General features: G+C 49.3%; 8 protein-coding genes across 8 annotated transcripts; 4 read left to right on the forward strand and 4 right to left on the reverse strand.

Annotated features, from left to right (window-relative positions):
* Positions 1–975: 975 nt before the first annotated feature.
* On the reverse strand, positions 976–3,079 carry GGI43DRAFT_383685 (P-loop containing nucleoside triphosphate hydrolase protein; the record flags this gene model as incomplete). Its single annotated transcript, XM_083203423.1, has 2 exons — positions 976–2,793; positions 2,858–3,079. The coding sequence occupies 2 exons, from the start codon at positions 3,077–3,079 to the stop codon at positions 976–978; spliced, it is 2,040 nt and encodes a 679-aa protein (XP_083061041.1).
* Positions 3,080–3,130: 51 nt separating this feature from the next.
* On the forward strand, positions 3,131–5,206 carry GGI43DRAFT_375754 (ubiquitin-binding protein CUE5). The gene is made up of 4 exons (XM_083202609.1): positions 3,131–3,629; positions 3,720–4,017; positions 4,075–4,545; positions 4,601–5,206. Exons 1-4 carry the CDS (start codon positions 3,609–3,611, stop codon positions 5,002–5,004), a joined length of 1,194 nt encoding a protein of 397 aa, XP_083061042.1. The 5' UTR covers positions 3,131–3,608; the 3' UTR covers positions 5,005–5,206.
* A 1,809-nt stretch (positions 5,207–7,015) lies between these two features.
* GGI43DRAFT_375793 (uncharacterized protein) lies at positions 7,016–11,021 on the forward strand. The gene is made up of 7 exons (XM_083202610.1): positions 7,016–7,201; positions 7,288–7,372; positions 7,680–7,802; positions 7,865–7,915; positions 8,003–8,801; positions 8,875–10,655; positions 10,728–11,021. Coding segments are annotated over exons 1-7 (3,024 nt in total). The 5' UTR covers positions 7,016–7,199; the 3' UTR covers positions 10,911–11,021.
* An 87-nt stretch (positions 11,022–11,108) lies between these two features.
* Positions 11,109–12,030, reverse strand: GGI43DRAFT_404725 (uncharacterized protein). Its single transcript, XM_083205951.1, has 2 exons — positions 11,799–12,030; positions 11,109–11,722 (listed from the first exon to the last, which is right to left on the reverse strand). The coding sequence occupies exons 1-2, from the start codon at positions 11,926–11,928 to the stop codon at positions 11,133–11,135; spliced, it is 720 nt and encodes a 239-aa protein (XP_083061044.1). The 5' UTR covers positions 11,929–12,030; the 3' UTR covers positions 11,109–11,132.
* A 573-nt stretch (positions 12,031–12,603) lies between these two features.
* Positions 12,604–13,356, forward strand: GGI43DRAFT_383689 (HAD family hydrolase; the record flags this gene model as incomplete). The annotated part of the gene is made up of 1 exon (XM_083203424.1): positions 12,604–13,356. The coding sequence occupies one exon, from the start codon at positions 12,604–12,606 to the stop codon at positions 13,354–13,356; it is 753 nt and encodes a 250-aa protein (XP_083061045.1).
* Positions 13,357–13,767: 411 nt separating this feature from the next.
* On the forward strand, positions 13,768–15,185 carry GGI43DRAFT_375949 (cytochrome oxidase complex assembly protein 1-domain-containing protein). The gene is made up of 3 exons (XM_083202611.1): positions 13,768–14,087; positions 14,183–14,388; positions 14,492–15,185. Exons 2-3 carry the CDS (start codon positions 14,220–14,222, stop codon positions 14,992–14,994), a joined length of 672 nt encoding a protein of 223 aa, XP_083061046.1. The 5' UTR covers positions 13,768–14,087; positions 14,183–14,219; the 3' UTR covers positions 14,995–15,185.
* Positions 15,186–16,807, reverse strand: GGI43DRAFT_376066 (mitochondrial 54S ribosomal uL3m domain-containing protein). Its single transcript, XM_083202614.1, has one exon. The coding sequence runs from the start codon at positions 16,373–16,375 to the stop codon at positions 15,377–15,379; it is 999 nt and encodes a 332-aa protein (XP_083061047.1). The 5' UTR covers positions 16,376–16,807; the 3' UTR covers positions 15,186–15,376.
* On the reverse strand, positions 16,697–17,483 carry GGI43DRAFT_383692 (PITH domain-containing protein; the record flags this gene model as incomplete). The annotated part of the gene is made up of 2 exons (XM_083203425.1): positions 16,697–17,120; positions 17,230–17,483. 2 exons carry the CDS (start codon positions 17,481–17,483, stop codon positions 16,697–16,699), a joined length of 678 nt encoding a protein of 225 aa, XP_083061048.1.
* Positions 17,484–17,728: the final 245 nt, after the last annotated feature.

Genomic DNA, 17,728 nt, shown 5'->3' on the forward strand with positions numbered 1-17,728 from the left:
TGAAGAAATCTCATCTGAGTCTTTGCCACCCTTCGCCGCGAGTGAGACCAAGACAAGCTTCTTGTCTTGTATGTCTTCCATGCAGCCTAGTGGAGGTTGCGTGGAGAGTTCCTCTAGCAACCAACTTGTGTCTTGCCAGTCTAGAGAAACCTTTCCCTTGGATTTTGCATCAATATTGACAACGTTGAAAGATGTTTCAGTCTATTGGCGTTCGGGAACTCGATAGTCGAGGCATTTTTGGTCCCGTGAGCCAAACAGCCATCTTAACTAGGTCTGTCCATCCGCGCATTATATGCAAGTACTACTAGTAGCGGTACAAGTGCCGCATCATGAGGGGGGCCAGGATCCTAGCTCATGCCCTCTTATCACGCAAGGGGGCCAGAAGAGCACCTGTTGTGGTCATCAGAAAAACAAACAAACGAGATTTTATTGCTGCAGTGATTGTATCAGTCTATGAATGGCGAGAGCAGCATGAAAAAAATGAACATGGGTGCCCCCGGATCAGTTATTCTTTTTCAAGGAGCGTATAAACCAACTTTAGAACATGAGCAGCACAGGCATGCCTGGATGGCGTGGAGCAAGGCGTCAAAAGACGTGGGTTCTATTCACTTTCGGCTATTTCCATTAACCCTCGTACTCCATACAAGTGCTCCATACACAATAATAGTAGTTGTAAAAGTAGTAAGACCTAACAGTGAGGGGGTATATCTGGACTAACAACGATCGTTTTCCGTCTGGGTGGGAGATACAAAGGAGGCATTCCAGAACGATCCGTGGAGCTGTGCAAAGATCCTAGAGACGGCAACTACGGCAAAGAGCTGGGGCCAGTCGGAGCTTTCTGGATACAGGCCGATGCACTTTGTGTGGTGGTAGGATTTGCGTGACGCGTCCATACTGTACTCTCTTCTTCTGTACTGAGTATCGCCTGGTGCTAATAGCCTGAATAGTAGTTGTTGATGCACCGTAACTGAGTAACTAGCCTCGAGAGTTTGAAAGCTTATAAAACTCTGGTGCATACTCAACTAGCCAGTTCTTCTCGATCTTTGTAATGTCGCGGATATACGTCTTTTCTCCCGTTTCCATGATTTCGTAGAAAATGACCCAATCAGCTTTGCGATTAAACATGAGAGAATTGGGGTGCGCGTATAAGATGGTGCCGCCCTCGACGTTTCGATAAGTTCCATCAGGCTGCATACGTGCTGTATGTGCAAAGTAGCCAGAAGTGAGGCAACGTCTAATTTGTTCTGCCTTGTTGCTGTTCTCCACATTTGAAGATGACTGTTGCTTGGATGATAGTGTCTCATCAACGTTAATGCTAAAGCGCTCAAGGTAGCGCTTGAGTTGAGCTCGGATACTGACTGCCCGAGTCAAGGACTTGTAATTGAGGTTGTGTTCATGGCAAAATTTAGCCTCCTTCTTTCCCTTGGTGATGAAAGTCTGATAGACATTAAGCAACGTCAGATGATCGCCTTCTTCTACAGCAAACTTACGCCGTGAAGACTCCATCTTGTGCCGCTCCCCGTCATGATAGAACCATATGTTTCCACCCAGACTTGTCATGGCAGCAATAGTCAGCATTTCGCTTAAGCAGTTGAATTGCGGCGCTGATAACAACGTCTTTGCCATCATCGGCTCAACTGCCAGTTCTGCCATGCGAGATCCAAGTGGATGTGTTAGCTTGGCATACTCATCCAAAGCTCCCAATGAATAGAGTAGTTCGAGCGCCTTTGACATGAGTTCTGACGGTGGTGAGGAAAGGAAATCAAACCGAACCACGTTATCGATACCAAGAGCTTTCAATTGCAGGATCGTTGATGCCAGGTTCGATCTTTGTATCTCTGGCGGGTTTGTTTCCGGTAACGCCTCATAGGCATCTTCAGTATAGAGTCGATAGCATTTTCCAGCTTTGGTACGGCCAGCACGACCAGCGCGTTGAGAGGCAGAAGCTTTGGAAATGGGAGTAGTTGTCAATGTCTCTATGCCGGTCTTGGGATTATAGGCTCGCAGCTTGACGAAGCCACAGTCTATGACATGGACTATGCCGTCAATTGTTACTGAAGCCTCGGCTATGTTTGTTGAAAAGACGACCTTTCGTGTTCCTTCAGGTGTTTTGTCGAACACATACATCTGTTGTTCCGTCGAAAGTCCGGCATAAAGTGGTAATGGTTGTAATGGGCCATGCTGGCTATCCAACTGGGTGGCTCTCTCGGCTACAGCTTGAATAGCATTATCAATCTCCTCACGACCCGTCAAGAAGACCAAGATATCCCCCTCGCCTTCTTGGGTATGAATATCAAAAACAGTATTGACAGCCTTCTCGACGTAGTCTTCCGCTGGAGCCTCGAGATATAGAGTATCAATAGGATATGTTCGTCCCTCCAGACTAACTATAGTAGCAATCTCTTGTGGCGGCTGTCCATCTTCTTGCTTTTTTGTTTCTTGCTCTAAGCCTGCTATGAAGAATTTAAGGAATTCTTCGGCTTGGAGTGTTGCACTACTGACGATAATGCGGAGCTCGGGGCGCTTCCTTCGAATCTTCTTCAGCAAGCCAAGCAAGATATCGGTACTGATGGATCGCTCGTGAGCCTCATCTACCATAATGACAGAATACCGACTCAACAGAGGATCTGTCAGTGCCTCTCGGATAAGCAGAGCATCGGTCAAAAATTTTATCCGGGTAGAGGATGAGGTGACATCTTCAAAACGAATAGAGTATCCAACCTCTTGGCCGACTTCGCATCCCACCTCATCAGCTACTCGTAGAGCAACCGTTGTGGCGGCCACACGGCGTGGCTTACGTGAAATTGTCAGTATGAAGCACTCTACTAAGGTAAATTTTGAGAAGGTAAGCGCTCACCTGTGTTATTCCAATGATCTTTCCATCTGAGCACCATCCAGCGCGTTCAAGGAACTGAGGAATCTGTGTGCTTTTGCCAGAGCCGGTCTGGCCTATAACGATGGTAACCGGGAACGTCTCAAAGACATAGAGTAAGCTCTCGCGGTATTTTGCTATGGGAAGCAAGGATGGTGGCTTGTGTAATGCGGGGATGAATGACGAGTCGAGATCGAGGTCCGTCATTGTGAAATGTTTATGTTGATCTCATTTGGTAAAAATGCTGCCAGAAGCAGCTAGCTGGTGAGATTGACGTCTGTCTGAAGCTCGTTTCAGCTTTAGCATCTCAATGCTATGCCAGTTAAACTGAAGAAAGAGTCGAATTACTTAAAGACATGCGTCTGCAGCTCCAAATCAGCTCATTTCTGGCTCTTTCATAGTTCAATCCCAAAATCTATTGCATCTTTCGTCTTTGAAAGCTTAGGTAGGCAGTCTTCTTACCCTAGAGCATCAAATATCCCCAGCCACAGTGTGGCGTTGTGGCTATACACGGCCTATCACTGCCACCCTGAGCTCCTTTATTACAGTGGGGACGTCATCAGCGTCGTGGCAGGCGTCGTGGCTAGCTTTCAACCCCTCCGTCATAATCGCAACGGAGAGACCGAAACTGAAGCGAAATCATTTTCCAGAACAACTCAGCTATAAGCGAAATCACGAGAATCGATCGCCTTAGTAACTCGGCGCGCGCCAAGGGTAGATACAGAAGATAGCGACGATGTCGGCTCCCGCAGATACGGTATATATGATCCACCTCCCCAGACGAGCTGCTTGTTAGTGGCGAGAGAGAGCTTGCGCTGATGCTGATACTGGTTGCTCGACTGCGCAGAGCAAAGTGACAGATTCAGGCGCTGAATCGCCTACCACAGCTCAACCGCTTGATATGTCAGATGATGAGGTGCAGGAATCCGGAATAACAGGAGACGGCAACGTATCACCAATGCTTGGCTCAAGGCAAGACTCAGAGGGCCCGGCCCCTCCACCAAAGCCTCCGCGCCCCGTGAGCGAGGCGCAAAAGAATCAGATCACTCTGAAAGAGGCGTTTCCGACAGTTGATGACAATGTCATTAAAGCGGTCTTGAGAGCAAGCGGAGGGCAGGTGGAACCCGCCTTCAATGCTCTTCTAGGTGTGTTGCGCGCAAAGTTGAAGATTTTACGAGAACGCATGCTCACGACTAAACTAGAAATGACCGACCCAGAAGCAGTTCTGAACGAAGTTCCGCCCCCGCAGCCGCCAAGGCCTTCGCGATCCCAGATTGAAGCAGATGAGCTATATGCGCGCCAGTTGGCAGAGCAGTACGATAACGTCGGCGCCTACGAAGCTCGCACCTCCAACCGTGGCGGTAATGCGCGCACAAGAGCGCAACCGGGCTACGATGGAGAGGAGCGAGAGCGCAACTTTATAGATGATGACCTTCCCATCATCCGCGAGAACCTCCGACAGGGATTCGTGGAGACTCAGACAAAGGTTAACGGCTGGATCAGTATGATGAAGAAGAAGATTGAGGAGAATTTCGACGAGAGTGAAGGTGCCAGCCACGAAGATGGACCTCAGTATCGCCATGGTGGACCCAGCAACAGGAGCACGGATTATGACGCAGATCCGCAGGTGCTTAGCGATGATTTCGCTGGCATGAAGTTCTCGTCGGACGGTAGTAAGTACTTGGCACCATGATCGTAGCTAAAGCATGGCTAACAATCTTTTTCTAGCCCCTGCTCACAACATCCGACCGATGGCCAACACTGGCGTTTACAGACCACCTCCTTCAACTTCACCACGACCGGAGGGCCGAAGAGTGGGATTCAAGGATGAACCTGAAGAAATTAAGATGTATGATGCTTCGCCAAAACTCTCTCCCAAGGGCGAGACTGCGGCAGCAACAGGGGCAAAAGCAAGCAAATGGCAGCCGCTCTCTAGCGTGGAGCCAGATCCGATCACCGATAACGATCCTTTCAGCTTGGGGGACAGTGAGGACGAGGGAGAGGCAAAGGAGAAGCCGAAAGATGGCAAGTTGGACGATACCGAGCGGTTGAAGAAGGCTGCTGCTGAGGCGATGGCTGATAGCCTAGTCGATCCAGCGAAAGAAGGAGATTCGAGCGCGAAGAAGAGCTGATTGCTCCATGAAGATTAAATGGGATGGGATTAAATTACCTTAAAAGTAATCAAAGGCGAGGCTGTTTATGTTTATAAAGATCGTTTATCTGTGCTGTTGGTCGAGGCGACTCAAGTGGTAGCTGAAATTATAAGAAACGGCATTTCCCTAATACTTTGGATGGCTTATTGCGATTTGGGGTGACATCGTCCAGTTTAGTAGATGCTACCTATTAGATAGGAAGGTAAGATTTATCAAACTTAGGATGCATGGCCGTGACATCGTGAGTACGATTAGCGAATTGAATCTGCTGCTTCTTTGGCCTGCTAGTACAGCGCTGATGGGTCGGGTAGGTTTTCCGCGCGTGGGTTCTCATGACGATGAATTGATGGGTAAATCCGGGTTATTGAACAGCTGCCCACTCTCATATTGCAGCTGCCTGGACGGCACTCGGTGCAACGAGTAACGTAGCGCAGGATAGCATCACTAGCAGCATTTGGTTGCTACCCAAATTTCGGGTTGTACGAAGTACTTGTGCCGCCAACTCGTGCCATGTGTGTACGGTTAATTTGGAGGTCGAGTGGGAGGTACATAAGAGCAGAGGTCTAGTGAGCTGGGGCTGGGGGCTCTTGAATTTGCGCTTAAATCAACTGCACCTATCGCTCACGCACGAGGTGCAATGTTGGACGATGATTGGATCCGGTATAAAGAACGGGGACGATGGTAGCAGCAGATCCGGCAAAACATCCCTACAAACGCAGCCCAATGGAGGGGCCCCAAAGGGAATGCTTTGGGATGCGAGGCGTCGCGGCCCTAGGGTACTATCTAGCTTTCGTACTAAAATTGGTATACTCTTGTTATCCGGCTAAATGTCGGCACTATTTACTGACAGCCAAGTCGGTACCACGGCCCGCAAGAAGTCTCAGCGCCGCATGAGCAACCCTGGTCGATTCTGCAGGACGACCTACTTCGGCGTGCTAAAGGTGTCTGAAGTACAACCGCCACGGGCTTTATTCGCCTAGTCTCGCGATGATCTAGACAGTCGAGGGCTCTGATGAGTCGCCCCCGCTTCGAAAAAGGTCACCATACAAGTACTTTGCCAAAGGCCAGGCCAGAGAAGTGGCATTTTCACCGGGGCGAGGCACAAAGTGCCCTCGAGACTAAGACCAGCTAGTCAAGTCAGTCGTTCACATACTTTGCCCTTCACCGAAGCCATCAACCTCTTCTCTCTCCCTCCTCTCCAATTGGATCGGGGCAAGACATTCTGACTAACAAGGACGGCCAGATAGAGACGCTCAGCCAGACAGTCAGCCCGAAAGGTAGCCAGCCCGTCACACAGCCTCCTCACCTCGGCCGCTGGTCTGATCTGATCAATCTGAATCACCAGCTCATTCTGCCCCCAGGGTGCCCTCATTCGGTAGGATAACTACTAAACTCTTTGGCTCTCACGCCCTCGTGATTGAAAATCTTAGTCCGGGGCGAGAGAATCAAAAGAGTGGCCTCTGCCCAGCTCTGCTTCGTGTACGTAAAGAAGCTTTCCTCTCCCCAGCAAACAACCTTTTCCTGCGTCGAGGGTTAGCACCATATCAAAAAAAGCCTATCCAAGGCTGCCCGTACATCATTCATCACCTCAAACTTGCTCTTGTCCACATCTTTTCCACTTCTTCGGCCTGCTCCATGCCGGCTTTCTTACTCTTCTCGGCTTCAACCTGCATCTCAAACTATCCCGGAAGCAGAGCACCGACCTCCGCCTGCTACCTCAGTGGGACAAGGGCTGGCCTCTCAAGGTACGAGCCGCGCCGGAGCCTGCTGCTTGCTGTCTGATGGACCCGATGGACGTCAGCGAGCTGCCGACGTCCATCAGTCAATCGTTCCCCCCACGCGGACAAGTGTCTGGAGACTCTGCGCTGAACTAAGCCCCTGCCCTGTCCCTCGGTCACCTCCGTCCTTTCCCGTCAATATAGGCCTGGTCAAAGTCGCACAGGCAGCTAAATGTCACAGCAGTATTCGTTCTTACAGGCGCCTTCGCCCACCATACAGTCTTACCAACCAACTCTTGGCTTCCCTCCCAAAAGGAAGGCGAACAGGCGTGAGATTGTAGTCCGTCTGTGCTTCGGCCAGTATATCCTTCCTTGACTTGTCCGGCTTGGGCTTTTCTGTTTCCTTAACTCCTCTGCCCCCGCGACTCCCGTCCGCCCGGGGTTCTGTGTCGCAACATGTAAGTCAGATGGCCGCTGCGTCGTGACGCAATCCCTGCCCCCTCGGGAATAATACCCCAGGCTCACATAGCGATTTGTACCGCAGGAAATTTGGCAAGCAGATTCAGAAGCGCCAGCTTGAGGTCCCCGAATATGCTGCCAGTTTTGTTAACTACAAAGCTTTGAAGAAGGTAAATATCTATTCATTTGCTCTTTACTGGGGTAGCATATAGCTTCTCAGTCCCTTGCCATTTCTTTTTTAAGACATATGTTTCATGATATGCCATCTTGTTGTGTTTTCTCTTCTGTCTGAAGATGCTCGGGACATATGGGAGGTTGATAGAGGGGGAGTGCCAGCTGCTCCAGGCATCCTTGTCCATGCATGCCTGCATCCTCTGACTCTCTCTCCAATCATTGGCATACTTGGCGGACATGTACACCACCAATTGCTGTATCTTGTATCACTCTTTACTAATATTGGATTTCACTCCCTTATAGCTCATCAAGAGGCTCTCAGCTACTCCGACCCTTGCTGCGCAAAATGAAGTCCACCGCCTCGACACACTGGTCGACTCGCAGACTGCTCTGCAGGCTAACAAGGCAACTTTCTTCTTCCAATTGGTAGGTCACTGCATGCAGCCATCAATATGAATATTCCGGTGGACTTGCTGACACCCGAGCAGGAAAGAGAATTGGACAAGGTGAACGCTTTCTATCTGCAAAAGGAAGCCGAGGTATGTAAATAGAATGGCTCTGTGGTCTCATCCATCAACCTCTTCAACCATATTTTATGAATAATGTCGTCGTTAACCTTCATGTAGCTCAAAATTCGACTCAAGACTTTGCTTGACAAGAAGAAAGTCATCAAGTCGCGCCAAGGTATCTCGAGGCGCTCGTCCAAATTCACCACTCTCGAAGAGGGTTTCCAGCAGTTCGCTACGGATCTGAACAAGCTTCAACAATTTGTTGAGATCAATGGCACCGCATTTTCAAAGATTCTCAAGAAATGGGACAAGACATCCAAATCAAAGACAAAGGAGCTGTACCTCTCGCGTGCTGTTGAGGTCCAACCTTTCTTCAATGCGACGGTAATTAGTGAGCTATCCGACCAGGCAACTACCAGCCTTCAAGAGCTTGGTGCTTGGTCGGATGGAATCCAAGTTACCTTCGACTCATCTACCACACATGTCGTCACAACTCAGCATTTCGTGGGGACCGACGAAGGAGATGCCGACTCGCTCCTGTTGGATACTGTCATTACTGGAAACCTTGAATCTATCAAGGATCTTCTTGCTAAAATGCAATCGGCTACTCAAGCAAGCGACGGTGATGTTTCTTTGATTGAACGGTTAACAAGGACCTTTTTGACGGCGATCAACGAAGCTCCCAGGAGCGCTCTACAAGTCCTTCTGGATACTGGCTTAGTTGACTTGCATTCGTATGATGATATCAACGAGAGAAACTGCCTGCACCAGGCCGCTATCTACGGTAGACATCACGTACTGGAATGGGGTCTCGCAGCCAATGTTGCCGTGGATCGGACAGATGTTTACGGGCGTGTACCGCTGCACTATGCCAGCTTGCACGGGCGTCTAGATATGCTTGAAGTTTTGTTAAATGGTGAGTCGAGGATACAAGGCAATTCTAACTGGCAGGATACGCAAACTAACTATCTCTTCTTTCTCATAAAAAGCCAATCCAAGCACCATCGATCTCATTGACCACGACAACTTCACACCGCTAATACACGCCATCATACATGGACATGTGGAATGTGTCGAACGCCTGCTCGCCCGATCAGCTCGGATTGACCCGGTATCCGATGCGGACCATGTGCCATTGAATCTTGCTTGTGAGCACGGCTCAGTTGCAATTGTGGAAATCCTATTGAAGCATGGCGCAAAGATTCTCCCTGATGCTGAGGGACTGTATCCTCAACATATGGTGGCGCGATGTGGACGGTCTTCGGATTTATTTCTGCTTCTCAAAAAATATGAAGCTGATCTCGACCAAATCGACAAGCTTTATGGTTGGACACCGTTACTACATGCTGCAAGCGAAGGCAATGTCGAATGCCTCCAGGCACTGCTTAAACTTGGCGTCGATGCGACAATACGGGACGAAAAAGACCTTCCTGCCATGTATTATGCTGCTTGGGAAGGCCATCTGGAATGTATGCAACTACTTACCCCCTTCAACAAACGTCCAAGAGCAAGTCCTTTGGGTGGCCATCCTGCAATTGATATCATGGGTAGCAGCAGCGGCCCTCTACCCATGTCACTAGATCCAGATGCCATCCCGATTCTAGAGCTACCCCCGCCTATAATTCCTCTTCGACGATATGGCCACAACTTCCTCGATACGAAGACAGTGGTGCAGATCGGCTTCCAAGACGCCGGCGAGCAACCGCTGGTCTTTTTCCAAGACGGCAAATATCCGGCAGCTCGGTTAACGATTTCCTCCAAAGTCTCAGATCTTATTCCAAAGAACATTATTTTGCCATTCCAAGAAGATACCCGTGTCGTTTCTTTCCAAGTTGACAACTTGGAGACGTTTTCACTCGATTTTGATGTTTTCCCGGCTTACGGCGCCAAGACGATTGCAAAGACGGTTGTGCTACCATCTGTATTCCTAAACCAGTCCGGCGGCTCAAAATCTTGCCTGCCATTGTTTGACCCACGGTTACGAGCTATTGGCCAAATCAGCTTCACTACGCAGGTGATCAAGCCGTTCAGAGGGCAGCCGCTCGAGATTACGGACTTTGAAACTTACTGGAAAGCAACAAGCCAGTTCAACCAACCAACCAACGCTGTTGTTACTGGTTCAAGTCTGTCTGGTGACTACGTCCGAGTATTTGTTCAGTACACTAGCGATGGAGTGCCCGTCATCTGGCCACAGTGGACTATATCGTGTGGTGGACTCGACATCCCTGTCTGCAGGTTATCATTTGCGCAATTCGACGCTATCACGGCCCAGAGTGCTAGTCGCGCAAAGCTTGCAACCCTAGGAGCGAAGACGACAGACGATATCGCTGAAATTTACCATATCCTGGCGACTGCAGGTATCACCCTGAAGGACGCTCTGGCTATTCTCCCTCCTGGTATCCACGTCAATCTGCAAATCGTTTATCCCAACGAGGAGGAGGAGGAGACGCTGGCCTTGGGCCCGGCTCTGGACGTCAATGTCTTTGTTGACTCGATTCTCACAATTGTTTTCGACCATGCTCGAGCTCAGAGGGCCCAGTCACATACGCCGCATGTAGTGCGTTCCATGGTATTCAGCAGTTACAACGCGCGACTATGTACTGCTCTCAACTGGAAGCAGCCCAATTTCCCGGTATTTTTGTGCAATGACTTGGGACGAGATGAGAAGGCAGTGCAAGTTAGCGGAAGGCGGACGACGTCGATTAAGGAGGCAGTGCGGATTGCCCAGACAAATAACTTTATGGGTTTGATATGCTATTCTCGGTTGCTGGTAAGAAAAACCTCTTGATCTGTCCTATCAAGATTTCTTGAAATATATAGAACTAACTCTTTTTGCGAATAGGATATGGTGCCGGCGCTGGTTGATGCTGTCAAGTCGCATGGACTTGCCCTTGTTATGGACAAGTCGTCTGATACCCCTGAAGCAAACCCTCTTGCGGATCCTTTCCCTCGGCCACCTAAGGGCGTTGACGGAATTTTGAGAGATCATGGTATTTTACGCTTTAATGATTCTATAGACATGTAGACGATACGAGGGTTTTATTTTATACTGGGATGGGGCGCGAATCCGGGCGAGGTATTAAACTGTTAAATTTGGTGCTTGAGTTGGCATGGAGTGGATATTTTAAAATTGGAGAAACGAGTGAGAAATAAGATACTACTGTCCTTTCCGAGGTGTTACGATGTGACCTCGGTGCATTATTTATTATTTTGAAAGTTTACACACATAAATAGATATCAGGTCTTATCAAGCACCCTTATACCCGTACCTCAGGCCTCCGAGGTCTCTCTCGGGGTCTACGCCGGCCATGACAATCTTGGCCGTTATGACGACAGAGTAGACGAGGCCAGGGATATTGCCCATGCTAACCCAGCCAAAGCCGCCACCTCTTTCGTCTCCTCTCACCAATCCCATGAGAACCAGTAATGAGACCAGACCCAAGTTTAAGTAGGGCAGCGTCTTTTCTAAAGGGGTCCGCGTATCCATAACTCCACGACCAAGGAGGCCACCAAGGGAATTACGCGACCGCAGTCCGCTGACAAGGCTTGCAGCAGACGATCCGCTGGTCCCTCTTCCTCCAGCACTGCCCGTCCCGCCGCTGGCCCAAGAATCGATTATTGGAATGCCTGTCTGCGCGGGTGGCAGGCGATAGAGCAGAAATGCCGTCGCGAGGAGAGACGTTATGCAGAAGATGGCAAAGGAAGTTGTGGCTGGGTTGAGGAGCGGGCGGATGTAGGCGACGATGGAGAGGATTGGGAGGGCGAGGAGGGTGCGGGCGAGGGTTTCGTTTTGGGAGGCGTTTTGGGAGGCGAGGGTTTGGATGAGGTTGTCTTGTTCTGTTTTTGTTTGATTAGTCTGGATAATTTTCGTATGAGAGCTTGATGATGGTAGAAGGGTAGATATTGCACATACCTTGCTCATCCATAGCTTCTGGAGCGTCTGAATCTGAGTCGTTGGGGTACTGAAAGGTCCGTCTTAGACGGGCGGAGGATGCCATGATGAATACAACAAAGAGAAAGCGGAGATTATAGAAAGTAAACATATAATGAGGAGAGGTTGGTTCTTTTTGTAAAGCGCTGCTGGTGATTACACTGCTAGAGGTAGCAATGACAGCACCTTGATGGGTGTTAGAAGAAGACTCCCTCAGCCTTATGACGCATGTGATAAGCTGAGCTACCCTTGCTAGCTGGTGTTGGCCATCTAGAGTCTGTATTAGGTAATCATGTCCATCTTAGCGACTCAGTCACAGTAATGCATCTCTCTTAATATGGAAATAGACAATGCATGGTAAAAACTAACGGCCATGGAGAATTGTTTGTAGTAAGTGTATTAATGCAAATGAGAAGATATTTGGTATGTAAATTACTCAAATTTATGTCTCCTAAGGTAGAAATGGTGGGCATGTTTACAGCAACGAGCGATTATGAGAATAGCCTAAGTACAATTTCGGACGTCATGGCTAGATCCTACATCGAAGCAAGTAATAGCAAGAGAAGTCATGCCTTTTTATGAAATCTACAAGTAAATAAATATCTATTAGATAGAAAAAGCTGTCGTTTGAAATTATTAACACTGCACTACTTTGTATAAATACGACAGAAAGGCCGATGCCGTGGCGAGTTAAGACCTAGTGCATCAGCTAGATCCTTCAAACTAGCAAATCTTTACCCTTGTCATCAAACTTCGAGAGAACGAAAAAATGACAATTGAAGTAACAATGGCATCTACTATGAAAAAGCTTGTCATCTTTGACTTTGATGGCACTCTCTTTGACACTCACGCCTCCATTTCGCACTGCATCAAGCTCACATTCGACGCTCTCCTCCCAGCAGGACAAGAAACCCCCTCAGAGATAGAAATCCACCGTCTCATCTCTTCGGGCGCAGGTCTACAGGACACATTCCGAACTCTCCAGCCTTCAGGCAGTGCGGCCGCAGAAAAGCTCCAATGGACGACAGAACTCGAAGAACGTTGGATAGCCACATACCGTGACTTGTACGCCCAGCACGGCCAGCCATTGATCAAGCCTTTCCCACTCGCCGTTGAGCTTCTACACCGGCTTCGAGAAGCTGGAGTTGTCATTTCTATCATTAGCAACAAGGGAGTAGCTGCCGTTGTCACCGCTTTGAATGGCAATGGGCTTGGAGGCGCGGTTGACGAGGAATTGATTGTTGGAGACAAGACACCTGGAGCGACACGGAAACCAGATACAGCAAGCTTTACTAACGTTTTATTACCGAAGCTGAAAGATGCGAAATATGGTATTAGCGAGCTTGAAGGAATTGAAAGCGGCCGTGATGTGCTAGTTGTTGGGGACACAGTTGCGGATATTCAATTCGCGGCGAATATTGGAGCCAAGTCAGTCTGGTGCCGCTACGGATATGGAGATCGAAATGCTTGCGAAAGCTTGAAGCCTGATTATACGGTTGATTCGCTGGCTGAGGTTGCTGCAATTGCTCTTGGGCATTGACTTTAGAGTATCAGCCATAGACTTGTGTTGCGATTTGATGACGGCAATTGTGGCTCTTTTTGGTCATACGAACTAAAATAACCTGCTGCTTGTTGATTCTTGACATGCATTGTGTGATATTAATGCTATCGTTCCAGAGAGCTTGCTTCTATGGGCAGCCAGACGAAGTGGAGGGGCATCTAGCTTTCAATGAACGATGCGGTAGAGTGATATGTTTCTCGTGCCGTCACGCGATGGCATTGGTATGGCACTCTGTCATTACTTTACAAAGCTGGAGGCACGCTGATTACTCAAGTTTATTACCACGGCAATTGTGGTTGAGAAGAGGCAAGTTTTTGTTGAGGCATCTCACGGAGCATTATCATGAGCTGTACAGACGAAGATCATGCTTTTACGCAGCAAGAATACTAGGTATGTATACTGCCGTGATAATTGAGACAGGACTTGGCTGGTAAAGTCTTTATACCTAGGTATGAAGAAACTACCTAGGTATAAATCCATATCTGAAAACGATGCTGTTTGGAGGATGAGAATACTAGTAGAGACAGTCTCATGAAACAAGTGGTATCATCCTACAAAAATTGGCAGCATAAACATGAGAGAAAGACAAATGAAAAATTAAAGAAAATGCAAATTGCCAGAAAAGATTTACCATGATATATTATAAAAGGCAGCGGCACCTTGATGGCATCTATTGAAGATCTCTCAGCCTTATGACGCCACAAATAGAGGTACGTACCCTTGCTGTCCCGCCCCCACTAAAATTCCTTCAGCCTGATGCGAGAGATGATCTGATCTGACCCTCCAAACCTCTCACTAATACCAGAAAGCTTGTCTCTCTCCACACACACACAACCGAGACAATGATATCACAAATTGCGAGGAGAAGATTGCTGGCCGCGGCCTCTCGACGGGTCAGCAGCAGATGCAGCGCCAATTCGCGCGCGGTGGCGCAGAGACGAGGAATGACATCGGCACCGAAGCCTGGTGATGGACCTTTGATGTCGAGACGAGCGGATCGTGAATTGCCTGGTGAGTTGATACTTGATGATGATTCAATTTAAGAATTAGGAATATGAAGAAAACAGAGGGGAAAGGATTGGCTTCAGTCATACTAATGCAATTGCAAAACTAGACGTCGGCGAAGTCTCCAACGGCTGGCGCCGCACCTTTCCCATCTTCGTCGTCCTCGTGGCCGTCAGCTCCATCGCAATCTTCAACTACCAAAAGACCTCGTCACCCATCATCGCATCCACGCTCTACGCGCTGCGCACCTCCCCCAAGGGCAACGCCCTGCTCGGCGACGAGATCTACTTCAAGCACCAGATCCCCTGGATCAGCGGCCAGATGAACCAGGTCAAGGGCCGCATCGACGTCAGCTTCAGCGTCAAGGGCTCAAAGGCCTCGGGCGTGATGCGCTTCGCGAGCCACCGCCCTTCGAGCAAGTCGCTCTTCAAGACGACGGTGTGGAACTTGACGTTGGAGGACGGCACGGTGGTGGATTTGCTGGATGGGCAGGATCCGTTTACGGGAATGCTGGGAGGTGAGAGCGAGGGTGATTTGGGGCTGTTGTCGGAAGAAGATATGACGGAGCTGCAGACGAAGGGATTCAGACAGCAGGGTGCTTTTAACCGGTGAAAAAGATTGCTATTGAAAGTCTCCAATGGATGGAAACAACGCAAGTGGAAAGATTGAAAAGAATTGGGGCGAGGAATTGACGGAGAAAATCTCAAAGAGAAAGAGAGAAGAGAGCATATTCTCTTTTGTAAAAGTAGATTGTTTTTTGGTTTGTTTTGCCTTGATGAGCCTTTGGACGAGGTTGTCATGATATGTATGATGTACTCCTATAAATACAAAAAAAGCCCGCTTTTCTTTACATTCTCACCCTTTCCCTTCTCTAGTCTCCCTGTATGTATTCATTAACATAGAGCCCTTAGAATTCTCCCCTTGTCATCGTCTTCATCCAATGGCCCTGTCGTAGGTATTTTACACTGTATATAACCCCCTCATTGTTAACCCTTTACACCTCGGCAACGTGTGCCTGGCGCTGAGCCTGCATCTCCAAATGCCTCAACCTCGCCTGCTCCAGCTTCTCCTGCAAGTCAGGCTGCCTCTCATCCAGCTGCTCCAGCGCCTTCACTCTGTGCGGCAGCGCGGGGGCCTTTCTCTTCTTTGAGTCTTGGAGTCGCACAATGCGGCCCTTGGGTCCGGGGATCGGTCCGCTGACCATCACCACGCCCAGCTCGTTGTCGACCTTGACAATCTTGAGGTTCTGGACTGTTCGGAACTCGTTGCCCATGCGACCAGGCATCTTCTTGCCGGGGATAACTCGACTACCTCCACCCTGAGAGGGACCTGTTGAACCGATCGTTCGGTGGTTCTTGGAGTTACCGTGCGAGGCTTCCTGACCGGCGAATCCGTGACGCTTCATACCACCGGCGAAGCCCATTCCCCTTGATCGAGCTTTCACATCCACATGCTGTCCCAATTGGAACCAGTCTGGCAGCAATTGAGCTCCCACGGGCAAAAGTCCCTCCTTATCACGGACTTTGAACTCCGCCAGCTCAGCCTTGGGCGCAATGCCCTTAGCCTCGTAGTATCCCAGCATCGGGCTCGTCACATTGCGTCCCTGCCTGGCTCCAAGACCAATCTGCACTGCCCAGTAGCCATGCTTCTCCCTTGTCTTGTTCGCAATAACCTGCACCTGATCCATCTGCAGCACCGTGCACACCACGCGGGTCTTGCCCTGGAAAATGCTCGTCATGCCCTTCTTAATGGCCAAAACTCCTGTGCGGAGAGGTGTCGTGTTCTCGCGGCGCTTCAGGGCAGCAGCCGGACCGGTCGTCAGCGCGGGGAGGCCGGAATTGGGCTGGTTGAAGCGCTTGTGCTTGGATCGTGGAGGTGCTGTCGACCAGCCATATTTGATGCCTCGTTGGGGAATGTGTGGGAGGAAGAGAGGCGATCGGTTGATTGCGGCGAATCGTGGCAGAGCCACTCGGATGGGTATCCTGGGAGGCATTGGAGGGAGCCTCTGTGTTGTTATCTATGGGCTGGAGATTTTGGACGGTCGAGTTGCGCTTTGGATAGTGGGCTGATAGGAAATTTTGGAGGTTTGGTGCTAGTGCTGCAGGTAGCTCGGGTATTCTGCGGGCGGGGTGGTTTTTGTCTTCAGCCTCGCGGGGTACGTACCGTCCTGTAGCATCATGCCGTATATCATACAGGGCTGTCTAAAGTCATTTATGTATCCTAAAGAAAGATATGATAGGTTCATAATCTTGATTTTTGTCTAGCTCTTTAATTTCTCCATCATTTAATCCCGTCCTCACTCCTCAAAACAGCCTCAAACTCCAGGGCCTCTTCCTCCAATCCCACTCCCCATCTGATTCACATTCGTTCCCTTCACCTTGTGATCTCCCGGCTGTGCAGCTGCCTCATAGATGATATTCGTCGGCGCCTTTCCCAATCTCGTCCACTCGCCCTTGAACCCCAAGTAGCTGATCCGCGATACATCCTCATCACCCTCACCAAAGTTGTCCACAAAGAAGAGCACCAGGCGCTGGACGCTTCCAAAAGCAGAGCGCTTGACGGGGATCTCTTGGATTTCTGAGGTTTGGGACAGCTCTAGAACCTGCACTGGTGTTGTCTCCTCGGCGGCGGCAAAGTCAATGTCATCGCGGTTGATGTATAGGTGAAGGGTTTTGGGGGCTGAGAGGGCGGGTGATGTGCGGATGAGGATGGAGTGCAGCTTGATTTGCGCAGTGAATCTTGTCGTAAAAAATTAGTAGTAGTAATAAGTAATTCAGCATAGAGATAGAATTTCTGTGGGTAAGAATATATATAAAAGTTATTAAAAGGGCGTATAAAAAAACTTACGGCACCGTCATGAGAAGCTGCTCATCAGCATCACTCTCCAGCTCAGGATCCTGGCTCAACCTCTCCGCCCACGTCTTCTTAACGATGGCCTTGCCAGAATCTCTGTGCGACTCGTTGAGAGTGGTGATTTCGTCGAAATTAATCTGTTCGTACAGCGAAGACTGCAGCGCGGGCGTGATGTCGTCTGAGTGGTCGTGCTCGCCGTGATCATGGCCGTGGCCATGGTGGTCATGCTCGTCGTGGCAGTGAGACATTCTGCCTCTATTTATTTGCACCTGTATAATCTAAGAAACTTGGAGTAGAAAGAGTAGGAAGTTGATTTAAGCAGTTCTTTGAAATAGAATCGATGAGAAGGGAGATGCGAAAATGGAACGAATTTTTAGTATTTGATGATGTAAATGGACTGTTTTGATACAGTAAGAGCGGCCCCGCAAGTGGCCGTAAACCGATTGCAAGTGTTACCTCACAGCCAACATCGCCACCCTTATTAAGCTGCAAT

Source organism: Trichoderma evansii, assembly GCF_050947405.1.
Source record: "Trichoderma evansii strain SZMC 28006 chromosome Unknown GGI43scaffold_9, whole genome shotgun sequence".
Classification (NCBI taxonomy): domain Eukaryota; kingdom Fungi; phylum Ascomycota; class Sordariomycetes; order Hypocreales; family Hypocreaceae; genus Trichoderma; species Trichoderma evansii.